General features: G+C 36.7%; 1 protein-coding gene across 1 annotated transcript in view; it reads left to right on the forward strand.

Annotated features, from left to right (window-relative positions):
* Positions 1-23291, forward strand: part of LOC145270987 (uncharacterized) — an 80640-nt gene extending 57349 nt beyond the window's left edge. Inside the window, exon 2 of the mRNA XM_080126523.1 lies at positions 21309-23291. Coding sequence (XP_079982649.1) covers positions 21389-22759 — 1371 coding nt within the window. The 5' untranslated portion in view covers positions 21309-21388 and the 3' untranslated portion in view covers positions 22760-23291. The remainder of the gene's footprint in view (positions 1-21308) is intronic.
* The last annotated feature ends 4271 nt before the right edge of the window (positions 23292-27562 follow it).

Here is a 27562-nt window from a genome sequence, read left to right on the forward strand (position 1 = left end):
CATAGCTTTTTGTTTATCGTTTTGTCCCTTAAATATTTAAAATATTCTTAATTGTTAACAGCTACATGTTTTATTTTTCTATAAATTTTGGAATTGGAAAAAGAATAATTTTAGTCATCATATCGGTGTAACTGGACACATGTATCCATAAAAATAAAACTGAGTTTTTAAAGAAAAGGAAATAATAAAATCCATTCAATAATTGATATTTTAAAGTTTATTATCCATTTTCATATCAAGTTAAATGAAATGACTAAAAATAAATAAATAAACCACGATGAAATATTTAGTTTAAAATACAAATAACGATTTACTAAACGACGTTTTTTTTTACTGGATATTTTTCCGGCATTCACCGGAAGTTGTTACCTTCATTAGTAAGTTCGATTTGTTTATATTTTAATCCTTTTAATTAACACACGCATTTTGAGAGTAGATTAAAAAAATGAAAATGAAAGAAACAAAAAAAAACAAAAAAACAAAAACAAACATTTTTGATAACACGAAAAGAAAAGATAAGAAACGAAAAGTTCTAAAAGGCTGAACGGGGAATCATATGCGTAAAGAAATGAACAACACAGCTAGAAGTAAGGGGGTCTGACATGTGGGTAAAGAAAAAAAACAAAGTTCGTAGTTAAGATGAAATAATATTAAAAAAAAAATAACGTTAAAAGTATTAAAACGTGTCTTTAAGAAGGAGATATATAATGTGTCTTACCGGAGATGACTTAAAACGACGAAGGACAACAGAAGATTAAAGACAGACATATGTGCGGCTAAAAAGGATAATGACTACAATTAGGGAAAAAAACACCGGTTAACCTTTCTGTGTCTGTCATAATATAGGCTAAGAGACTATTAGTCGCCCAGAGTTATGCCCCTTGGCCCGTGACGTATGAATCTCGTCCGCCATTGTTTCTCAGTGCAACGTTTACTACTAGACAATAAAGAACGCATTTTACACCACCTTCGAGTCTGTTTATCAATGCTTCCAAAGTATGTATTATCACGACATGGTGTCTGAAGTGGGATTCTCTAAAGAATCAAAGGAATAGTAACAATATTACCCTAAAAAAAAAAAAAAACGAACATTTTCGGGATCTAAAAAAAAAAATTAATACAAAACACACATGGTGTCGGTATTTTTCTCGCAATCGACGATGAATACATATTCGCAACTACCACCTCCAACAATCGATTGGAACACTTCAAATTTGGCCAAATCAATGGACCGATTTATCAGGCAAGTTCATTTATATTTCGACGGCCCAATGAAAGACGTAGATTCAGACACAAAGTTAAATTACTTGCTAATATGGTCTGGTATCGAGGGCCAGGAAATAAGTGACACTCCCTTTTGACAGGGAGAAGAAAGGACATTGGATAAATATATCCAATTTTTTAAGGAATATGCGAATCCGCGATCGAACTTTCGTGTAGCTAGACACAACCTACTAAAATGTAAACAAAACGCGGATGAATCGGCACACGCATTTCTAAGTCGGCTGCGTCAGACAGCCAAACAGTGTGAATACGGTCGGACGGTGGAAGAGACCATTGTGTTGGACCTATTCATATTCGGTATTTATTTACAGTCTGCACAAAAGTCCCTAATAAGAGAAGGGAGCGATCTCACGATCGAGAAAGCACTCGGAATCGTCGAGACAGAAGAAGCCACGTGTAAACAAATGGAAGCATTACGTACAACAGCAGTAGAAGACAGCTCTACACTCGCAGTTAGAGCCAGACAGCCCAGTGGACCTACCACATGTGGTAATTGTGGCACAAAACACCATCAATATAAATGCCCAGCTAAAGGCAAATACTGCCTAAAATGCAATAAAAAGGGACACTTTGCTAAAGTTTGCCACTCTAAAATGGGAGACGAGGGGCACACACGCAGACAGTCATTCCAGCCACAGAGGAAATATAATAAGAATAAAATCCACATGGCAGCAGCACATATGGGTAGCAACGACGACAGTTCCACAGAGGAGCTGTACTTTCACACAGTAAAGGAATTACCGTTAGCGACCACAGAAGCTGTTACCTAAACAGGTATTCAAGGAACTGAAAGGAGTACCACTGGAAATATCAGCTATAAGGCTAATTGCGTTTGGAGGCTCAACGATAGACCAAGAAGGGACCTGTCGTTTAGGGGTCAGATCCCGCGACAAGTTCGTTAAAGCGACCTTTCACGTGGTGAAATCAAGAGACCCTATACTAATAGGACTCCAAACATCAAGAGAATTAGGGCTAGTCACCCTTAACTTGGCTATAAAAACGGACACAACTCATGTGACGGACAAAGCATCCCGGCCTACTCCCCCGCACGACATGAAACCGGTCCCCGTGCAGGAACCATGTACGATGGGAAACCTTGGAGAAAGGAGGAAAATCATTGAGGAATTTCCAGACGTATTCGACTCCATTGGTTGTCTGCCAGGTGAACACACCATCCATTTAAACCCCGAAGTACCACCAGTTGTCCACCCACCACGTCGAGTCCCAATATCCCTAAAAGGAAAGTTGAAATTGGAGTTTGACTCCTTAGAGGCCCAGGGAATAATTTCCCCTGTAAAGGACCCGACGCCCTGGGTAAACTCATTCGTCTGTACCACTAAAAGGAACGGATCGGTCAGGCTATGCCTCGACCCCCGAGACTTAAATAAAGCAGTGCACAGACCACACTATGTGACTCCGACATTCGAAGACATCACTGCAGAACTAGACAACGCTAGATGGTTCACAAAAGTCGATATCAAGTCCGGCTACTGGCATTTGAAACTGGACGAAAAGTCGAGACGTCTCACAACATTCATTACCCCACATGGCAGATACATGTACAACAGGTACCCCATGGGAGTCAAATCTGCCCAAGATGAGTTCCAAAGAGCCATGCAGGAAAACTTCGGAGACCTCGAAAATGTCCTATCCATATGCGACGACATAGTAGTGTACGGATTCGAGGAAGACGGCAGTGACCATGACAAGGCACTGAAACAGCTAATGTTTAGAGCAAGGGAAAGAAACTGCAGGTTTAATTCAGAGAAATTTGTGGTGAAAACCTCCGAAATCCCTTTCTACGGCCACATAATCTCAAGAGACGGTGTCAAGCCAGATCCCCGGAAAATAGAGGCGATCACACAGATGCAACCCCCCGAGGATGCAAAGCAGCTCACCAGCTTCCTAGGCCTGGTGAACTACTTGAACAAATTCTCTCCACGACTCGCGACACTGACAAAACCCCTACGTGAGTTAACATCGAAGAAGAATGACTTCACATGGTCTTCACAGGAGCAACAGGCATTCGAAGAAATCAAAAAAGAGATCGGAAATCATACGACACTCCGATATTTCGACCCTAAAGAACCAATAGTGCTACAGGTAGATGCGTCTTCAATGGGTATAGGCGCGGCTCTGCTACAAAACGACAGACCAGTAGCATTCGCGAGCAAAGCACTTTCCGGACCAGAAACACGCTACTCAAACATAGAGAGAGAGATGTTGGCTATCGTCTTTGGCCTGGAGAAATTTCACAGTTACGTTTGGGGCCACAAAACGACAATTCATACGGATCACAAGCCATTGGAGTCGATAGCATTGAAAAATCTATCACAAGCACCCCCAAGACTGGCTAGAATGTTATTGAAGGTCGAGGGATATGATTTTACTGTAAAATATACCCTAGGAAAAACAGTTCCAATTGCAGACTGCTTGTCACGAGTAGCACCCGGACCCAGTGGGCACATTGAAGGGATCGATCTCAACGTCCATAGCATGATCTCATACCTCAACTTTGCGCCGACGAGAGTTGAAGATATAAGAGTGGAAACATCCCAGGATCCACTCCTAAAGCAACTTGTAAGCATGGTATTGACCGGCTGGCCTTCCAACCGGGCTGACTGCCCAGGAATTCTCCTGCCATTCTGGAATTTCAGAGATGAGATTGGGGTCCAGGATGGAATTCTACTCAAGAGCCAGAGAATCATTATCCCAGCCTCGTTGCAAAGAGGCATACTGGAAGAGCTGCATGCTTCACACCAAGGAGTAGAGAGAACGAGGTTACGAGCGCGTTCAGCGGTGTACTGGATAGGGTTAAATAAGGACATAGAAGATATAGTCCGAGAGTGCCACACATGCCAGAAATACCAAGCCAGTATCCCGCCCGAATCAATACTCCAGCACGAAACCCCTATGTACCCCTGGCAGTACGTCAGCACAGACTTGTTCACATTGGCAGGGAAAGAATATCTGCTTGTGGCAGATCAGTACAGCCGAAACCCCTTCGTACGACGCCTTCCGTCCGCCTCATCAATATCCGTTATTAGAAGTATTAAGACGATATTTGAGGAACAAGGAGTGCCGGAAATCTTGTACTCGGACAATGGTCCACAATTTACAAGTAAAGATTTCAAGGATTTCGTCAGGACGTACAGCTTCCAACACAGGACATCGTCCCCACATTACCCCAAGTCTAACAGATTCGCCGAAAGAATGGTGGGAACATGCAAGAAAATTTTGACGAAGGCAGGGGAAACTGGTCAAGACAGCTACCTAGCAATGATGGCTTACAGAGCCACGCCGCTGTCATCAGACATTAAGTCCCCGGCAGAGTTACTCAACGGACGAAAAATACGGACACCCCTAGTATCCAAGCAACAACTTGGCGATGAGCAGACTAGGACAGCCATACAGAAACAGAAAGATCAGTCTAAGGCCTGCTATGACAGGAAACATAACAGACACTACTCCCACCTACATGCAGGACAGAATGTCTATGTCCAGCAGGAAAAAGCAAAGATATGGGAGCCTGGAAAAATTCAGCGCTCCAGCGTGACACCCAGATCCTACATAGTTGAATCTGAGAACGGTAACACCTATAGAAGGAACAGGCAGTTCCTCAGACCAGCTGGGAGGAGATCAACAACCGCAAATAGATCCGACCAACCTCGCCCCAGCGACTCTCCACCGGATCCCACCCAGAAGGAAGGTCCCCCCCTAAACAAATCGAACAGCCGACCACCGAACAACACTCAAGCGGCACGCCTCACACCCGAACTGAGAAACCCACCCCCGAATTAAGAAGATCTCAGAGACGAGTGAATGCTCCTCAGAAACTGAACTTATAGGTTACACTATCCTAAAAAAAAGAGACAATACCATTACCCTAGAACAATGGAGACAAGCTAAATAATATATTAGAGACTATGTTATCCCTTAATCAGATAAAGGCTAAATATCGCCCTTGGACTATATACATATATATGGAAGGGAAGGGATGTCATAATATAGGCTAAGAGACTATTAGTCGCCTAGAGTTATGCCCCTTGGCCCGTGACGTATGAATCTCGTCCGCCATTGTTTCTCAGTGCAACGTTTACTACTAGACAATAAAGAACGCATTTTACACCACCTTCGAGTCTGTTTATCAATGCTTCCAAAGTATGTATTATCACGACAGTGTCGAGTCAGGGGAAAATCCATAAGAAAAATGTACGGTCAATGGAGATAACTGTTGAAGGAACTGAGCTAAGAGACCTAATACATGCAAAAGAGACAACTATTTAAAAAAAAGCAAAAAAACAAAGAAACTTTGAATCGTTTCGAACTTTATTTTCAATTTAAAAAATATTCGTGTATTTCTGATTATATATATATATATATATATATATATATATACTGTAGAAATATATTTTCTTATCATATATATATATATCAATCCTTATTTAAAAAGCTCAATGTAATTACAGAGCAATATAGAGAATAAATGACAAATAGTTATATTTCAAAATTCATGATGTTGACCATCTTATAATTTATTCCTTTAATTCAGTTGACTTATACAATTCTTGACAGTATATGTTTCGTACCGCAAAATCAATCACTTAATTATTATATCAATCAGTTGAATAGTTAAAAGGGAATGAAAGACAACAAGTAGATCTCGATAAACGACGTACATGTGTAACTTTATTGGGTCCGCCATTACAATCTTTTTTTCTCTCTCATTCCTGGAGAGCTCGGTCAAGGGTACATAACTCGGTATTATGTTTACATGTTATTTTATTTTACTTATTTTTACTTATTTATTTATTTATTTTATCCAAGCTGGAAGTCCTTAAATCTAGATGGTAATCGTCTGTTATGGATAGGTCAAGAGCTAGCTTCAGATCTTTCGTTCTGTATTACATCTGTCATTTTCAGGGGTTCGTTTTTTATTTGAGTACCTGGTGTGTAAGGTGAGGGTTGGTGTTATTTGTATTTGAGGATGTTGTTGGCTGTCTGGGTGTACTGGGTTTTACACTGTACGTGATTATTGTAGGGAATAGATCCTGATTCTGTTGTTTGGCAGGTCATCCGGTAGGGTGTCATTATGAGCCAGGTTGCGGTTATTTGTATTTATTTTGTGAAAGTAATGGCGGTTTCGGAATGGGGTTCTCCTGCTGTCATCAACTAATATGCAGTATTGTCTGTGGGGGAGAGTTTCAACAATCGTGCCAGTGTTGTTGCAGCGCAGGGGTTTGTGTCCATGTTGGTTTTGAATTGACACGTGTTCCCCGATTCTTAATGGATTGAGTTGTTGCCTGTTTTCAGTGTGTTTCATGTTGTTGAGGAACCGCTGGTTAATGGCCTTCTTGCGCATGTCGGCGAGTTCCAACTATTCACAGCGAAATTTTGTTGGTTTGGTAAGTGGTCATTCAGGGGGCGAGCGAATAGAATTCTGATGGTGACGCACCTATGTCAGGTGGTGGTGTGTTGCAATGAGGTAGCAGTGCTTTTGCCACTTAGTCCGTATCTAGTGAACCATTGGGGCTAATATTTGTTGTTAATAATCTCTTCATGTGTTTGACAACTGCCTCGGCTCTGTCATTGCTTTGTGGATAATATGCCAACGAGACTCGAAGTGATACGCCCCATGTTTTGAGAAATGTCCTCCACTCATCAGAGTTGTGTGGGGGTCTACCTTTACAAGCAATTTCCTCTGGCAAACCATACTTCACAAAATACCTGTATGGATCTGGTCAATGAGTTAACGACATAGGCTTTTTGGAATAATTATGCAACCTTCATTGAATACTAGAGACGGAACTTTATATATGCCGCTTCGCATATTCCAGAATTCTTTAACATTTGGCTGTAGAAGATCCTTGTGTTCAGGGAATCCCTTTTCTATTATTTCCACATGGTTCAGGTATTGGTGATCCATCTTGGCTTCTTGCTGTATGTGTGCCATCTTGATAAGAGATGTTTCTTGGTTGTATCGGGATTCTATTCCAGCTTGCAATGCTTCTTCCATGCTGCCTGTGTCAGCTGGTGCGACTTTGGTGGTAGGTGCAGGGATACGGGACATGGCATTTGCTCCACCATTGGCATTTCCTGGTATTTATATGGCCCTGAACTGGTACATCAGGGTCTGCTCTCGGATATCTAAAATCCTGGGATTGTTTTATTTCGTCCAAGCTACGATCATTGAATATCGGCACAAGGGGTTTGTTGTCAATAGCAAGTATCAGGGTGAGGCAGCCTAAAGCAAACATTTTTCAGCTTTCCAATCTAACCTTTATAACTAAAGCTTCCCCTTCCATTTTTTTACATAGCAATCACCACTTATCAAGGCCGAGAGGTCGCTCGAGGATAAGGGTTAAAGAGTGTACAGTAGAAATTGGACAATATAGTAATCGTTAGTAATGGAAATTCAGTAAATTTGTTAAATTATATGGAACGCCTCATCAAAAACTTGTTTAGGTTAGACTTGAAGACAATCACATTGTAGTCAGCTGGAAAGCATGAAAACAGAAGACAATTCCACAGGTGTGCAGTTTTAAGAAAGAAGCTTTGCTCGTGGAATCTACGTTTAGGTTTAGGCACAGATAAAGAGTGGGGGGAATTAATGATAGTCTTTTCTGCTAGATGGATGTTTCTTGTGAAAGTTTGGCGATGGGGGGCCATAGATTGGAGCTCAGCCAAGCATTTGCCATGAAAATAATGATAAAGCAGAGACAAACTCGCAACATCTCTTCTGTGAAAAAGAGGTTGCAGGGAAGAGAAAAGGACAGCCCCTACGAGGCTACGAAGTCTGTTTTGAACTCTATCAAGGCAGGGCAAGTCCTTTCTAGCAGCTCCTGCCCAAATGTGGCAACAGTACTCCATCCTTGGACATACCTGGCTCTTATACAAATAGAGAATTGCATCAGCAATGAGATATCTACTCGATCGATAGAAGGACCCCACCATTTTTCCAGCGCCCTTGGCAACGGATTTAATGCATGTGTTCCATTTAAGATTAGGAGTAAAAGTCAAGCCCAGCAGCTTGTCAAAACATGAGGCTTCCCCAAGACGAGAGCCATTCATTTCAATTGATGTCAGATAGGGATCAGAACGTTGATGATGTAAAGATAAAAGCTTTGTTCTAGATGGATTAAAAGTAACCAGCCACTCCTTTCCCCATTGTACTACTTGTTCAAGATCAAAGGAGAGAGAATCAGAGAGAACTTGGTTGTTTACGGTCTTAAATGTTCTACCATAGATGGTAGTGTCATCAACATAAATGTTTTTGAATGATATTAGGATGTGATTTGGAAGATCATTAACGTAGATCAGGAAGAGAGTTGCGCCCAGGATGGACACCTGAGGGACTCCAGCATTAATGCTGAGAGCTTCTGATTTCTGCTCATCAACTTATGGACCATCAGAAAGAAATTATTTAAATTAAAAAGACATTTCCAGCTATACCGTACCTTGACATCTTATGAAGTAAACTTTTGTGCCATACTCTATCAAAGGCCTTTGTATATGTCAAGAGCAGTTGCCCTAGAAATGAAGCCTCTGTCCAGAGATTCGCTAATTATATGAGATATAACTGTAAGCACATGTGCTGTAGATCTAGCAGAACATAAATAATATTGTGTGTCGCTAAGAAGGTTAGTTTTGCTGAGATGGTTGATTACTACTCTATTTAACACAGATTCCAGCAACTTACTTATGACGCACAGGAGACTTATTGACCTGTACCTAGAGGGAGATGAACGATCACCTGAATTCTTAAATACAGGGAATACTGATGAGATTTTCCAGGGTGATTGGAAGCAATTCTCCTTAAGACAACGTTTAAACAGTTTTGTAATGATGGGCGCTAGTTCTGGTTGAAATCTTTTGAGTACTATAATTGGAATACCGTCAGGGCCGGTTGCTCTACTGGAATCAATGTTTTCAATTAGCTTGGCGACATCACGTACAGATATTTGTATATCATATAGAGTGTTTTCTGATACGGGGGAAAATATTGGGGGTTGGCGACCGTGGTCGCAATGGATAGAATTAGCTGCAAAGTTCTTGGCAAAGAGTTTAGCTTTGTTGATGCTGACGAGATTACCTCAGGTCCATTTATGATAGTTGTGATAGAACACATGTTTCTGTTCAGGATTCTGTTTGCTATTTGCCAAAACTGGTGGGAACCAAGCCGCTGCTCAGCTAATTTCCAATGTCCTGGCTTACAACGGTGGTCCATTGTGGACGGGCATGCACAATGTTTTTGGGGTAGGGTATATCCCATTACTGCTTGACTCCAGTCTATAGTCAGACATGTTGGGCGATTTATTTCCAATGTTCGAACGTAATCCCGGAGGCTTTCTAGGAGTGTTTCCTTGGATTGCTGGAAGAGTTGTTCCAATGTATCGTACCAGTAAAAACTGCTGTTATGATTCACTAGTTCTATGAAGGGCGACATGATGGGTGCTTGGGTAAACGCATATGAAATTTGGTTAATCAGACCAAAGAAAGATCTAACTCCTGTAATGTTTGTCGATGATGGGAAATTTCTGGTACCCATAAGTAATTTTTTAGATGGTTTGTACCCTGTTAGGCTGATGTCGAAGCCAGCAAACTCTACACTGTCTTTTGCAAATTGGAATTTTTCTGGGTTAATACTATTCCATTTTCAGCACATAGCATGATGTATCTAATAGTGTGCCAAAAGGACAGTACCATATCATCATCCCACAAGATAGAGTTGTCCACACAGCGAGCCACACGAGGGAAGCCTTCTGTAATGGTATCGAATCTTTTTGTGTAACCATCATTGGATGCTTGGAAACCTTGAGGGGCTCGCAAATACCTTCTGCTATGAAAGTTGTGGCATCCCGTGCTTTCACAGCCAAAGGAACACTGTGATATCCGTTCCAGTCATCCAAAATAGTTTTCCTGGGGGTCTTGTGTTGACAAGATTGAATGGAGAGAGTGTGTGGTGTGTTTCTCGTCTTGTCGCTGCATTTAAATTTTGGAGGTCGACCATTCTACATCGGATGCCGTCTTTTTGGGGCACTGTGATTATCCTCGAACACCATGTCGTTGGTGTCCCTGCTGGCACTGGTTCAATGATGTTCAGTGCTACATCTGCATCAAGTTGGGATTTCACAGCCTCTTTCCAGTGGTGGGGGACAGGGATTGGTTTGTGAACAGCGTTAGGTTGGTGGTTGTCGAGGAATGTGATAGTAAGCGGTTCTCCGGTCATAGTCTGCAATTTCTGGTGCGTACATGTATTAAACACACTGCTGGCAAAGTGGTATTTGATCCAGCTTTCTATCTCTTCTCAATAATCAGGTGTGGCGAGAAATGGCAGCTTATCTGGTAATGGTGGGCATGGTGATCTGTATGGGCATCCGCAAGGGGCTAACACTTGGTCAGTTGGTTTGGAGTCCATCTTCGTTGTGGCTACCAGACTACTAAGTTGTGCTGGAAAGTCATCATTGATAATTTTTAGTTTTTTCAGGACCGTCTGTGATATATATATAGCCCCTTAACCCTTGGGTTGATGTATATCAGCTCCGAACATGCTGCCTTACCGAGTGACATTGTGGCAATTAAGGCCCCCATGATGGGCAGGTTGTCATCATTAACGGCACGTAACTGGTGCCTAGTGCGCAGCAGATGTTCAGAAGTGCACCCAAGATTGTTTAATAAATCTACACCAGCTATACTTGTCTGAGCTCCCCTGTCTGCCAAAGCAGGTAATCGGACGGGTTGGTGTTTCATATTTGTATGTCTGAATCGTCCAAGGTGTTGGTGGGCCTTTGTATCTAATGTGATGGTAATATTGAAAAATGGAGGTGGCTCTGGTCGGCCTGGTGTGAACTTGTTGTTGGTCCATGCACCATGCGGGATTCCCTCTTCTTCCTCTAGTCATTCAGGTTGTACAGTCATTGTCGATATGAATGAAGAATCTTCATTCTGGTTGTCATTTGGGTAGGCTCCCATTATGGCATTTGACGATGCTGTGCCGTGGCACGTAGTTGAGAAGTGGTTCTCTTTGCCACATTTGTGGCATGATTTGACCCAAGCAGGGCATTGTCTTTGTCCTTTTGGGTGTGTCTTGTGTCCACAACCTTAGCATTTTCCCTTGTTATGTCTCGTCTTATTTGGTGGTAGAACTTTTTTGATGCCGCAGATTTAAATTGGGCCACTTGTGTGATCTCTGCTGGCCGGAAGTGATTTGATGCTCTGGCGGTATATTTCAGAGTCAAGAGGAGTCTACTTAAATCATTCAGAGTAATCTCTGGTAAAATTTTGCTCTGGTTGGAGATATCCCTTAATCTGGCAATGATTTGAGATTTGATCATGTCCTCAGAAAATGACATTGCACATTGCTGGTTGCCACAATTGAAAGCGCAGAGCATCGCTTGTGATTTCAACCGGGAAATAAAGAACAGGATAGTCTCCCCATCACTTTGCTTCATTACAAAGAATTGCTGACGGTATACCTCAGGATGGACGGTTTTCACTGCGACGGATTTAATATATTCCAGCAGTTGTTCCTCTTATTCAGGGCATCCGGCCCAACGAAGTTGAACAACATTTTGTTTACAGATGAACTGGATACAACTCGTAGCTCATTTCGGAATTCTGTGGGGTAAGTTGCGTCATCTCTTTATAACGAAACCATGCATCCTTAAAAATGACCCGTATGTTGTCTGACGAGTCAGGTTCTATCATAGGTCACTCGAATTTCACTTGTGAATGGTGCGACAATGGGGTGGGGGCGTGTTGCTCGGTGGGCATAAGGTTCGTCATCTGTTCTTGCATGGCAGTTTGTTGTTGTTGCATTTGTAACATGAAAGAAATTGGGTCGATTTCTGTGTGTCTTGATGAAGCTTCGTTTGGGTTAGACATATTTGTGTGTTTAACCAGAATGTCAAAGTGTATAGAATATGTATAGTGACTGGATATTAAATAAGTGGATATTAAAAAAACAAAAAAAAAACAAAGAATGAAACGAATAAAGTTTACCACGTGGTGAGGGTGCGTCCTTTATTGTTCGTACGTATTTTCAGGTTTCTTATTTAGGATGGGTCGTTGTATTTTTCCTTTGTTTCTTATTTTTTGTTTTTATCCGACCCCTGACACCAGCTATAGTTATGAGGGAAGGACCTCACTCATAAGGGAAAGACAACAAGACACAGTAGTTAATCTCGATAAGCGACGTAGTGTGTACCTTTATTGGGTCCGCCATTACAATGCTTTTTCTCTCTCCTTTCTAGAGAGGTCGGGTCAAGGGTACATAACTCTGTATTATGTTTACAACATCAAGTTCCGCTTTTTGATACAACTTAGAGACGAGCTATTATTTGTCGTGGAGGCCGGTAAAAAACCTGTCAATATTACCATTTACTGGTCTAATTATTTTTGAAATAGTCCCAGAAAACTCATATTTATTTTTCAAGGGTATTTTGTATCAGATAATATTGACAGGTTTCTTCGTAAACGAAAAGAAACGTCTTCCGTTTTTTTTTTAATTGTTTTTTCTGTATCTTCATTTGGAGGGGAGCAAGGATAGCGCCATTTATTGGTTTCGGAGGTCCACCAAAATAAAAACAAATAAAGCTGTTTGGTTTCATTTGAATGATAAGTCACTGAGAAAAAATAAATAAATAAAATGGGATAAAGGTGCAGTATCGTCCACACTCCAAAAATTATTTAAAATTTTTAATTAATGTTTTTGGTTGCACTAAAAACGAAAATAACGTTTTAAATTCCAGGAAACAAATAGTTTCTAAGGCATGAAGAAATTATAGTTTCAAAAAGTGGCGGATCAATTTTCTATATTCATTTAAAGTACAATGAGCATCCACTTTATGGCCACCTTTTGGGGGGAAGGGGATCTGGTAATTTTTTTTTTAGGAATGTATTTGGTAATTTTGACCTAAACCAACACAAAACCTACTTTAAAACACTTGTTTTCTAGGGTTTTGGGGGTATGCTTAAACCGAACATCGGCACTTGTAAAGTTTAATTAAGACATAAAAAAATTAAAATATCGAACAAAGGTTATATTGTATGTATCCGTTTTGGACTGAAGATCTCCAAAAAAAATTCCCTTAATTTGATCAAGTAGCGCCGACACTCCCTCCCCATCTTTAACACGAGCTTTTCTTCCTAAAAATCGAACCGTTTGCTCGGTAACATACCAAATTGTTGTTTCGATGTAGAAAAAAAAAACAAAAAAAAAACAAAAAAAAACCAACAATAACGCCTTCGTCAGGTGTTTTGTATCGAACTGGGGAACCGTTTGTTAGGAGTCTCGAACCCAACCCTTTATTATTATCTCCGAAAAGATTCAGAGAATATGTGCCCCCTACAACATCAGGACGGTACTCAAAAGCGAGTCAACACTCAGACGACACCTGGTACGAGTGAAGCCCCGCATGGATGAGAGCATGACCAAAAACTGCATATACTCCATCCCATGCAGTTGCAGAAAGGTTTACAAGGGTGAAACATGCCGCCCCCTTAAAGTAAGGGTGGAAGAACACCGAAAAGCGGTAACTAAAGGGGAGACGGAAAAATCGGGTATAGCCAACCATGTCTGGATGGAGAGGGGGGACCATCGCCCCCTATGGGATGAAGTAAAAATAATAAACAGAGAGACCCACTGGAAAGTGAGAAAACTTAAAGAAACAGTTCACATGCTCGGACATAACAACCTACTGAGCAAACCAAGCATAGAGCTGAATACAATTTGGACACCTCTGATAGAGAGAGAAAACCTTGAATAACAACATAGGTTTAACATTAACAAAAACCAACTAAGAATTGTCCTAGTGACATATGGCCGAGTGGTCCTAGACCAAAAGGTGCTGAGTTCAATCCTGAACGAAGGCAGTGAAAAAGTAACATTAAAAACAGAGAATCAGCAACTATGTCCGAAAGCCTAGCTGGAGTCCGAACACGGTACCCCCGTAATAATAATAAAGGGTTGGGTTCAAGACTCCTAACAAACGGTTCCCCAGTTCGATACAAAACACCTGACGAAGGCCGGAGGGCAAAACGGCCGAAACGTTGTGACAATAACAACCAAGATGAGGAAGTCAGTCCGACAATCTCAATCAATGAAAACACCTTATCTCAAAAATACAGACAATTACTAAACAACAATAACAAAAAACACTTGATGAAATTAAGTGATTTTTTTTCCTGAGAACTTCATTCCATAACGGAGGCGTACAATTTAAACTTTTTTCGATATTTTCATTTTTAATGTCTTGATTAAACTGTAGAAGTATCTGAACATCTATTCTACATTTAATAAATGAGGAGACAACTCAGTTCGAACTATCGAAGCCTTATAATGGATAAAATCAAATTTTCACGTTACTGAAAAGATACTTTTCCGCACGTTTTATGTAATGTAACACGGCGGCCACAGGCGATTTTTGTGCCGAATAAAAGCATTAAAATACATTAAAATACATAACTTATCCAGATAGGTAGAAGAGTAAATTATCGAACCGAATATAAACATTAAAATACATAACTTATCCAGGTAGGTAGAAGAGTAACTCATCTTGCTATGTCATTTTTTGGGTTTGCTGGCTTCTCTTAACAAAACTCCCCAAAACGTTGAATTATTTTTAATTATTTTGAATGCACCTAATATTTTTTATAACAAAATATTGTTCTACTTTAGTTTCTGTTGCCGTGAAAACTGAAGATACAGAAGAAAATAATTAAAACTAATTTTTGCAGTATTTTTTTTTTTTAATAAAGGTGGGGTGGGGCGGAATAGTTTCGTTTCGTTTCCGTAGGATATGATTTCATGTTTTCGTTATTACTTCAAGTTCTACTTCTTGATAGAACTTTGAGACGAAGAATTGTTCGTCGCAGAGGCCGGTAAGAAACCTGTCAATATTACCTTTTATTTTACTAATTATCTTTGAAATAATCCCAGAAAACTAGTATGTATTTTTCAAGGGATTTTTGGGTTTTACAAGGAATTTATTTAACTTCTTAATTTAGATGAATTTGTCACTTTCTTCCAACGTGAAAACAGTTTTCATTATATTTTTTTTTTTTCACCTGTAATTTTTTTCATTTAATCTCTTTAATTAATTTTTTCTCGTATAGATTAACTTTAGATTAATCTTTTAAACACAATCAAGAAATACTCGGAAATCTATATAAAAATAAATAAATAAAAATACGAAAAGACAGCAGTTTCCGCTATTAAATTGCACGTACAACGAATTAAACAATTAATAAAGATGAAACTTGCAATCTGTTCTCTCTCATGTAAATATTAAAATGTTAAATAGAATAATACTAATTTTATCCGTGATATTCATCAAATAGATCGGCTCTATTTCGAAATATTTTTTTTTTTTTTATTTTTCCTCTTCAATTTTGTTTTCTGCGAACTTGCTCTTCCGTTCGTCATCTTGAATGTTAACTTGAGCTTGTAAAGTCAATCACATTTGAAAAATCGTTTCCTTTAGAAAAGCAGCTAAAGTTAATCGAAAGCAGATTATAAAACAAAAACGAAAGTATTACTACGTGGCGCACGTATGTGTATTTTTTTTATTTTCATCATTTTTTTTCATCTTTTCATCGGATTATTATCGAATGATCACTAATCTATCAGATTTTGTTTTCAATACTGACTTAAATATAAAAAAAAATTTGGGTTTGTACTACTGTACACATAGATTCGAAAAAGTTGTCAAAAAGCAAATATATAACAAATAAATATTATCAAAGGTAAGATAAGTTACTTTTCTACCAAACTGGATACATTTTATTTTTTATTTTTATTCAATGTAACATGTTTATTCAGCTCGAAAAACATGCAGTGTTTACCGATGTATTGGAAAATTCAAAATGGCGCCCGACACTCTCTTTAACATGGTAAGTTTGGGAAAAGGTGTTATAAATAATAAACTAGACAAAATACTATTAAGAAAACACCGAATATATGTCAACTTATGTCACGGTAACATATAACGAGCGAATTTCTAACAGTATTTTTTTCTAGTTTATTATTTATAACATCTTTTCCTGAACTTACCGTGTTAAAGAGAGTGTCGGGCGACAGTTTGAATTTTCCAATACATCGGTAAACATTGTATGCTTTTCGAGTTGAATAAACATGTTGCATTGAATAAAAACACGGAAAATATATCCAGTTAGGTAGAAAAGTAACTTATCTTGCCTTTGATAACATTTATTTGTTATATATTTGTTTTTTCGTTTTTTGACAACTTTTTCGAATCTATGTGTACAGTAATACAAAAACCCCAAAAAACGGCCAATACGTAATTCTTTATGTTATCATTGGTGGCCAATTCTGTATGCGTTTTCAAGTACAGAATTGATGACATTTGTCTTGATTTTTGTTCTTTAATTTACCTGTATCTTTATTGAAACATGAAATCAGAAAAAAAGCAAATAATCCTAATGAAAATGTTGATTTATTGCTGAAGATTTTTCGCTGTAAATTATTTTTATTTTAAACTGATTTAAACTTTATCGATTACCAAAAATAAATAAATAAATAATTTTATAAATGTAATTTTATATGTTTTAACTGTTTCAGAAATTTAAAAAAATCAAATTTTGTTTTCACTAATGACTTAAATATAAAAAGGTCAATTTCTAAAATCTTTCAAAATTGCAAATATTCTTTAGAATGACGACTTGTGTAGGGTTTCAAGGATGTTGAAAATGAATAAATACTTCCAATAGAAAATTCGTTTTCATCACATGAGGAAATTATCTTTTCGAAAAGTGAGGATCTCTTTTCTATATAAATTTAATGTAAAATGAGCATCCACTTTCTGGCCACATGATGATATTTGGGGAAGGGGCTGCCTTAAAGCCGTTTTGGTAAATTGTTACCTACTTTCAACATTAACAGTCATCTTTACCATGACGAATTCCATAGGTTTTCGAGGATGCTGTAAACGAATATCACATTTAAAATTGCCACAAACAAGTAGTTTTATGGATATTAAGCTAAATAATTCTTTTTGTTATCAGTGGTGGCCACCATTCATAACATAATGATTTACATTGCTTAATCAGAAAACTTATTATTGTCTTGTTAACTAAATATTTTCTTTCCAAGAATAAGTTTCTTTTTTCTTTTATTAAATGCATTTGATAATTTAAAATTAATGTCGGTAGATGACAATCGATGACTTCGATGCTCGAGTTTATAAACAGGAAACAATTTCTTTTGACTTTCTTATAATCTTTTCTTTCATAACTTCTTCCTAACGCTTCGCATGCTCTGACAAAATGGTTAACTGAAATCATCTTCCAAAGTGTCACGTATAGAACAAACCCTGAGAAAAGAATATTTTTTAAAGAAAGAATATAGATCTTACCCAACCTAAACAATTCCCTCCCACTGGTTCTTCCCCACTTCCAAACTCTAAGCCAACTCTACGCCTTTCCAAATGAATCCTATTATTGTGGTTGACAACACAATTGATGCAAATGGGAAATAATTTTTGTCCAAAATATTTGCAATTTTTGATGTCATGCTATGTGTCCCATTGATGTTGACTTCTCCATATTGGGATATCAGCTTGTTCTGTGGCTCAATCACTATCCAACTTATTGGGCTTTCCTCAATCAACGTTGCCCACACTTGTTCTTGTTCTCTATCATTTTTTTCCTAACTTCCTGAATGGTATCCCTTACCAAACCTTACACTGCATAACTTTCAACCTGAGGTTGTGCTCATGTAAACTGGCTAGTAATACCCTATCTATGTGATCCAAGTGACTTTCCATGGAATCTTAAAATATGAAAATATCATCCAAATACAGTAATGCATAATTTTTCTGTCTCTCTAGAACTATGGACATTAATTCCTGGAAGACCACAGTATCATTTGCAAGTCCAAACCGCATCACATTAAAGTACCCAGACTTTAGATCTAATTTGCGAAATATTTTGCTGATCCTAGCGATGCATATTTTTCATCAATGACAGTTTAAGCTCAGACATACTTCTTTGTAACTATATTTAAAAATATTTAAAATCTATGAAAAATCTTTTATTAACATCCTTCCTTTCTAGTAACATTATCAGAAAACTCAACGGACTATTCGATCTTTCAATTACATCTGCTTGCATCATTTCCTCGATTTCAGAATATACCAATTTTTTTTTTGTTTTAGCAGTGTTCAATACGGGCTCATGCATTCAAGTTTGTATACACATCTCCACCATATCGATTCTACCCAAGTCCTCATTCTCCATAACAAACCCTATTTTGCTTCAACAACGTATGAACTTCGGCATGGTAATCTTGGTAATGTTACCAGCCACACTAGACTCAGCAATTTGGCAGCCCTTCTCAATGTGACTTTTTGTTGGTGTTGTTCATTATGAGAAATGGAAACTTACGAGACCCTTCAATCTTTACCACTACATTAGTTACTGATACTCTGCTAAGATTGCTAATGAATCCACTATTTGTTCTATCTCATATTTTAATCCTTGACCATTTGTAAAACCCACACAAGTCATGCATGTATGCAGATGCTGTTGTTTTAACATAATTTCATGTGCTAAATGAACTATTTATGAAATATGAGCATCATCTTCCAGAGCTATATACTCATCAAATATTCTTATCGCTCCCAAATCTAAATTCATCCTCACCGCTTTTTCCTGAGCCAGTAATATAGTATCATATTTGTGTTGCAGCAGAGAAGTCTTGGTGGATAGACTGACCTGCTATCTGTATTTTACAATTAATGGGGACCCATTAGCTGTTTTTAAACTTTTTTCTCACATAGTTCAGGTCATTGTCTTAAAGAACTTATTTATTACTGACACCTCTGCTCTCATATCCACCAGAATTCTTTAACTTTCTCTCAATTCTAATTGAAACAGAATTTAATGTGCCCATGTTACCAACTATGTGCATTAGTATGCCCTTGTTCCGGTCGTCGGACATTGCATTAATTAAGTATCCCTGGTTTCCACAGATATGTTTCTTGCAGAATTTCTGTATGTTGCCCACCTCGGATAATTCGTAACAACTACTTATCTACCTGCTTCTTTCCTTCTCTCTTGTTTAAAATACTGGTCTCCTATTCTCTACTTGTTTTTTTACGTCTGTCTCCATGTCTTGGGAAACTGCCTGAACTCATAGCCTAAACTAGAATACGCAATCGTATGTGACAAAACTCCATGGCTCGTCTTCATACTTCTGGCTTGTGTTGAGTCAGATCTTCCATTTAACTTTTGCTAGGGCTTTCTGATAAGCTGCTTGAAGATCCTGTGGCTCATGTCTCATGACAACCATCTTCACCTTCCTATACTCCTAACATATGTTGCGCAGTCGATTTTTGTCACCTAGAAAAAATGTACATTTTGTTTTTGCATAAAAATATACAAACTTATATTTTCTGTTTCATTACTACCTCATATGTGTGCACCTAGCTAGAGATGGAGAGTGTGGACTAGGAGGTTGGTAAATGGAACAACGATTATGTGCTGTTGATTGCCGGCTGACTGTAGGCCTCTCATCTTTTTTTCTTTGTGCTATATATGTGACCGGCTTTTTGCTCACGTTTGACCATTGTATGCGTCAAATAGTTGTTCTTTCACCACTGACGATATACATTCTGACAACCTAACCCCATTGTTTAGTGCGTTTGCTACCAGCTGTCATTCCTTAATATCTTTTAATATGTAAACGGAATGTAAACTTCAATTGTCACACTCTATATCATGTAAACAAAGTAATATTCTGTGTCATACAACACAGAGCAAAACAATATGTACTAATAACAATATCAAAATTAGGTGGAATGCTTTAGAAAACACTTATTGCTTATTGAAAATCATAACTAAGAAATTTCATGTAAATGTGGAAAATTATACAAATGTGAGCCATGTCAGAATATATATGGATGGAGAACGAAAACCTATCTTTATTAGAATAGTGGGATAAAGTATTTAACATATGGAAACCATTAATTATAAATAATATATATATATATATATATATATAGTAAATATTAGTAAGATGTGTCTATACATATATATATATATATGTATAAAAATTTAATTTTAAAATTAATTTTGGTTTTAATATTAAAAGAACTTAACATAAAATTTGTAATTTAACTTTAAAGTTAATAAATCATCACCATCCAATAAATACAAAACGAGAGTAAAACAAGAACTCGTGATAAATATATATTTCTACTTCTGGTTATAAAATAGATGAGTATTGGCTGAAGAGAGCTTGATATGAGTATCTAAAACGGTCCTAATTATCGGGTTTAAAACCGACGGAACCAATGACTTGTGTCATCTAATAATTTTCAGTAAATAAAAAAAATATATCAATACACTCTTATTTTTGGATTGAGCACTCTGCTGGATTTCTTTTTCCAAAAAAAAATTATAATATGTAGTAATAAATAGTGATAACAAAATAGTTCCAAAAATTTATACTAGGATTGTCTGTTAGGACCCGTGGTGCTATGGTTAGAGTACTTGGTAAATTCAGTTGTAAGTTAAATACCACTGAACATTGAAGTTTCAATCCTCAGTAAGATTTAGAATAGTTTTTTAAATTAGTTAGAAATGTTACCCAGTCATCGTTAACAATACAAGAGCATGCAAATCTCATGTATTAAATAAAGGTTTCCATTCATAATTATGTACAGATTCCCAAATGCAAGAGAAAACTTCCCAAGTTGGACAAAATACACCAGATCGTAGATAGAAACGTTGCTAAAATAACACCCAAGACGAAAACAGTATTCTGAAGAATCCAAATAATATCAATAATGAATCCGCATCTCTAAAATGAAGAAACGTAAAAAAAATAGTTAGTTTAATATTTGGAAATAGAAACAGATTTATTTTGTTATTAAAGCAGTATTGAATATTCATTTTATTTTGAATATCATTAATAAATGTTTCGGATATTTTAAATAAAAATCAGCATAAATTCAATTTTACAACATGAAATGTATTTTTCGAAATTTGTTTTATATTTGCAGAACAATTTGAAATTTATGAGCTTGTGTATCATCATACACTTCACTGCATTCACTTTTTCTGGATACATCTGCAAAAAAGCATGGGCGACAAACCACATTCTTGTGAAGTATGTGGTTCCTCTTTTGCACGGAAGTCACATTTGTGGAGTCATATGAAGAGACATACGGGCGAGAAACCATATTCTTGTGAAGTATGTGATTCTTCTTTTGCATGGAAGTCAAGTTTATTTGTACATATGAAAAGACATACGGGAGACAAACCACATTCTTGTGAAGTATGTGGTTCTTCTTTTGCACAGAAGTCAAATTTGTTAAGTCATATGAAAACACATACTGGAGAGAAACCATATGCTTGTGAAGTATGTGATTCTTCTTTTGCATGGAAGTCAAATTTCGTGAGTCATATGACAACACATACCGGGGACAAACTTCATTCTTGTGAAGTATGTGGTTCTTCTTTTGCACAGAAATCAACTTTGTTGAATCATATGAGGAGACATACAGGAGAGAAACCACATTCTTGTGAAGTATGTGGTTCTTCTTTTGTACAGAGGTCACATTTATTGAATCATATGAAAACACATACTGGAGAGAAACCACATTCCTGTGAAGTATGTGGTTCTTCTTTTGCACAAAAGTCACATTTGTTGACTCATATGAAGAGACATACGGGAGACAAACCACATTCTTGTGAAGTATGTTGTTCTTCATTTGCACAGAAGTCAAATTTGTTGCGTCATATGAGTACACATACTGGAGACAAACCACATTCTTGTGAAGTATGTAGTTCTTCTTTTGCATGGAAGTCAAGTTTGTTCAATCATATGAAAACACATACTGGAGACAAACCACATTCTTGTGAAGTATGTGGTTCTTCTTTTGCACAGAAGTCACATTTGTTGACTCATATGAAGGGACATACAGGAGAGAAACCACATTCTTGTGAAGTATGTGGTTCTTCTTTTGTACAGAGGTCACATTTATTGAATCATATGAAAACGCATACTGGAGAGAAACCACATTCCTGTGAAATATGTGGTTCTTCTTTTGCACAGAAGTCACATTTGTTAACTCATATTAAGAGACATATTGGAGAGAAACCACATACTTGTGAAGTATGTTGTTCTTCATTTGCACAGAAGTCAAATTTGTTGTGTCATATAAGAACACATACTGGAGAGAAACCACATTCTTGTGAAGTATGTGGTTCGTCTTTTGCATGGAAGTCAAGTTTGTTCGATCATATGAAAACACATACTGGAGAGAAACCACATTCTTGTGAAGTATGTGGTCAGTCTTTTGGATGGAAGACAAATTTGTTGAATCATGTGAAAACACATACAGGAGATAAACCACATTCTTGTGAAGTATGTGGTACTTCTTTTGGACAGAAGTCAAATTTGATGCGTCATATGAAAACACATATGGGAGAGAAACCACATTCTCTTTAAGTATGTAGGTTTTCTTTTACAAGGAAATCAAATTTGTTAAATCATATGAGAACACATATGAGAGAAAGAATACATTCTTTTGACGTATGTGGTTCTTCCTTTGAACAAAAGTCAAATTTATTTCCTCATGAAAACATATACGGTAGTTATATGGAGTAAGAAGGAGAATGTAGCGACCCTTGTTGAAGTAAGCGTCCCTAATTATGCTGGCCTTAACATAGAAGTGAGGGAGAAAATAATAAAATACCAAGGACTTATGTACAACATGAAAACAAACAAAAATCTTAAAAAGGCATCAATCATACCTGTCATCATAGGAGCAACCGGGCTAATGAAAAAGAATTCTATTTGGTGAATATACTTGGTGAACAAAGTGCAAAAAATACAAACAATAGCAGTTTAAGTGATGGTTAGAATCTTTAAAACATTTTCGGTTGGAGTAACTAAACTAATAGGAGAATGATTGGCATCAGGTAGAAGCCCCATCCCCAGGAAAAACAATGAGATAAGAAAATCAAAACAAGACACAAAACAACGTGATTAGAAAATCAAAACAAAAGAGACAAACCACATTTTTGTGAAGTACGTGGTTCATTTGGACAGAAGTCAATATCTAATGAACTTCCAAATTCCATACCTCAAAATTGTATACCAGCCTGGTCGAATGCTCCATTCCCATGAAAGCAATAGGAAAATTAAGAAGTAAGATTTATTGCATCATATGCTAACACATATGGGAAATAATATCTGATAATCTTCCAAAAGCCAACTATTTTGCAAAAGATTGTTTTACAAATATGACAGAATCAGAAAACAAGTCTGCTACAGAAATCACTAAAACAAGTCTTTAAAAATACTCCAGAACTTTCGTTACAAAAAATTGGACAAATGAGCCAAACAATAGCATGACAAATATTTTCTGCATTTATTCACTCAGGACTTTTAAAATAAATAAGGTTTTATAGACTGGCTTACAAGAGGATAGTGCAACTATTATCAGGACAAAATTATGATGACTGCTCACGATCAAAGTTTTATTCCCAATGCTTCTAATAAGATGAAGGATCTCAGCATGACAAGTGTAGTTTGTACAACAGAAAAGTTAGTTTGAGCCATTTGACATTTGCTAGAAATACAATGGATTGTGTAAATATATCCACATCATCTGTAAAATGTTGAATATTGAATGCTGCAGCAAGTCCTGGGAACAACAGTTGGACATATACACCATCGACTATTACTCTACGATTCATACGTGCTTAGAAAATGGAACCTTTTACATTTTGATATTATGTGTGACAATAGCTAAAATTGCATTTAGCTAAACAATATAACATTGGGATATGGCATTAAAAATTAGTAACAAAATACAGTACAGTATAAATTTATATATATATGATATGCAAATTTTCAGCGTTGGTTCCTGCGTAACTGTGCATTGCCACCGACAATAATAATTTTATGTTTTGGAATAGATATGATGAGAAAATGGAGAAAACTATTTAAACAAAATACTAGGTTTTTATATACAACATATACACCGTTGATGATGACTGTACGATTCCTACAGCTATGTGCTTCGAAAATTAGGGTTTTATGTATGATATAGACAAGAAACTGTAATCTTTAGAAAATCTGTATCCCAGTAATTATGGGAGGAACTTAAATTAGACAAAATAATTTTAAAAACTATCTGGCAAATATACCTGGTGAACCAAGTGCAAGAGAGATTTGCATAGAAAGAACATTTGTTGTGTCATATGCAAAAATATACTGAATACATTAGAACATACAAATATTTTTGTATCTCTTATAGAGTTCAAGTGTGAGCCCCAGATAAGGATCCTGTTGATTTCGTAGTACTTCGACTTATCAGGTTATTTCTACACTCCGTTTTTAAAAACTTCCAATTAAAAAATTCACCATTTTCTTATTAAAACTTGCAATTCCAAAAATTTCTACTTTGTTTTCAAAACATCCAAATCCACAAGACACACTGTTTTCAAAACATCCAAATCTGCAAAACTATTAACTCCACAACTTGACATTCTCTTGTCAAAACGTCCAACTCCAAAACTCAACACACTTGAAGTTTACTTACACATGCCTACATATGTAGCACATTTTCTTTTAACTCGTCCTCTATTCTGTACACATCTTTTTTAATTCATCTGTTTCTTTTGCTTGGAAATGGCGACGTTCTGCATTGCTGCCATGACCGTTACCCATAAAATCAATTGGATGTTACCATTTTAAGCTTCTTTTTATATTCTCGTTACACAACCGACCATTTGAAGCACGTAAACATGCTAGTTTAGTAAGTTTCTATTTTCCTTACAAAGTCAAGTAAGAAAAAATCAAAGTTTGTAATGTATGTGGCTTATCTCTAGCGAGAGAAAATAATATTATCCTTTGATTTAGTTAATAATATTCTTTAAAAAAACAATTTTTTTATTCTTATGTAAATCTTTAAAATGAAAGAACATACAACTTTTATGCCGAGGTCACGTCTTAACAGTTTTTATAAAATCAGCTTTAGACAAACATGTGAACAACCATTATAGTCATTCTTTCTATATTTTTGTTACACATCCGACCCTTTGAAGCACGCACACATGCTAGCCAAGTAAGTTTTGATTTCCCCTACAAAGTAAAATAAAAACTGAAAATATTTTTTGTAAAGTAGCTCTTCTGTTTATATGAAATCAGCTTTAGACCTACATGCAAACAAACAATTGTACTATTTTGAGATTTTGTGAATGTCTAGCATCTGGTAGTTTGTTCCAGTCACAAATAATAAAATTTTGAAAAAGTTAAAAACCATATTTAGGTATTATTGTTATATGTGTGTGTTTGTATTATTTTGTTGAAAAGCTGTGTTAATTTCTCCTGCAAAACCGATAGAAAAGAATTTGATACTTTGATTATGTGAATAATTTACTTTTAAAAGCAAAGTTTTTATTTTCGTGTAAATCTTTAAAATAACCCAAAGGAACATACATGCCGAGTTCATGTTTTACTAGTTTATTATTGTGTTTTTAATTTAATACATCTCAATAAAACGTCCAGAAGCGAAAATGCGTCAATTACCATATTTTACCAGAGCTGAATTCACTCTAGGTGTGTTAAACCGGTATCCACATTTACAGAAGTTTATTAGGTTTTAGTTTTCAGAAAATATATGTAAACTATAAAAATCAAGAGGTTGGGCCAGATCAGCAAACATCACACCGATGCACAATACACATTCGAAATCAGAAGCACAGACGTCTATGAAAGCCTCTGCCATGCTCTTAATCTGCAGCCAGAAAATAGGTTTTGAAACGAAAGCGTTATCAAGATTATGCAGCTTGATTCCTAAATTTCTGCATCTTCTACAAAAACTATCTCCAGAGATGCATTAAACGATGCAAGAAATGTGTAACTCTGTGATGTTCTTATCGAGAAAAACAAACTAATAACTGTGGCAATTTTTGTTGTTCTACTTATATTAGAAATTAGACTGTGGCATTATCATTTACTGTGGCAGCTTCAGGATATCGATAAAAAAATCAACAATGATAAACTGATTAGCATCTTTCTGATTGTCTTTGTATATATATATATATATATATAAGTATAAAAAGAAAGTATAAAATAAGAAAAATAAAAATCTGATTGTCTTATATATATATATATATATATATATATATATATATATATATGTTTTGTACATAATTAAAAAAGTTTTTATTTACAAGCGCGTTTTCTTATGTGCTCTATTTTAATTAAAACTCTTTTTGAAAATAAGACTTTCTAATAAATAATTTAAATAAAAAAGAGATGAAGTGAATAGAGCAGGATAATGAACAAATGTGAGTGGAGGGAGTGATGTGAACGCGAGAATGATGCAATGATGTAATCGTGATAGAGTAGGAAAGAAATAATATAAAAAATAATATAAAAAGAAAGAGAGAGTGGGAGAGAGTAAGATGTGCGCTACAGAGGAGAGGGAGGAGGGTTGCAGAAGAGGGAGAGGGAGGGAAAAAGAAAAAATAAATAGAAAAGAGGGGGAAGAAAGGAGAATATATATAATGAGTAAGGGTTGGCGGGAGAGAAAGAAAGAAGAGAATATATACAATGAGTAAATGGTAAATAAACGTGGAAAGTGCTCAATACTACTGTAGAGCAAAATACGTTTTTATTACCGTTTTTGTCTGCTTAGTTGTATGTTTCCACTGTTTCGCTGGAATTAACGATCCGATAGTTTAATCAGACTTGACAGATTGAATATTTATAAAAGGTACAAAATACACATTCAAATCAAAACATAAGCGGCCACTGTTAATTCATTAAAAAAGAGATAACAAAGGTGGAAAGGGTTTAATTACAAAGCCGGAGACAGAAGAGAGAAAGAGAGAGAGAGAGAGAGAGAGAGAGAGAGAGAGAGAGAGAGAGAGAGAGAGAGAAACAAATTATTGAAGGAGAAAGAAAAAAGAAAGAAAGAGGGAAGCGGTTGAATAGATGGGTGGGGTTTTATGTGATTAGGCCGTTTATCAAGATATTAGTATAAAATATAGAAACTAAAAAAATATGTTCCCAGCTTCAAAGACAGAGATAAAGATAGAGAAGGAGAGAGAGAGAGAAGGTGAGAGGGACAGAAAGGAAGGAGTGTGATAATTTAATGCATGTTAGAGGGAAGGTGTGTGGGGGTAGCAGCATTGGGATAAAATTAAGAGTAGTTTAAGATACGGCTTATCAAGGGAGATTAAGATACGTCCTATTTCTAATTAAAGGCAGGTGGACAAAAATTAATTTAAGACT

The sequence above is a fragment of the Euprymna scolopes genome, chromosome 46 (genome assembly GCF_053919585.1).
Source record: "Euprymna scolopes isolate OS-2025 chromosome 46, ASM5391958v1, whole genome shotgun sequence".
In the NCBI taxonomy this organism is placed as follows: Eukaryota; Metazoa; Mollusca; class Cephalopoda; order Sepiida; family Sepiolidae; genus Euprymna; species Euprymna scolopes.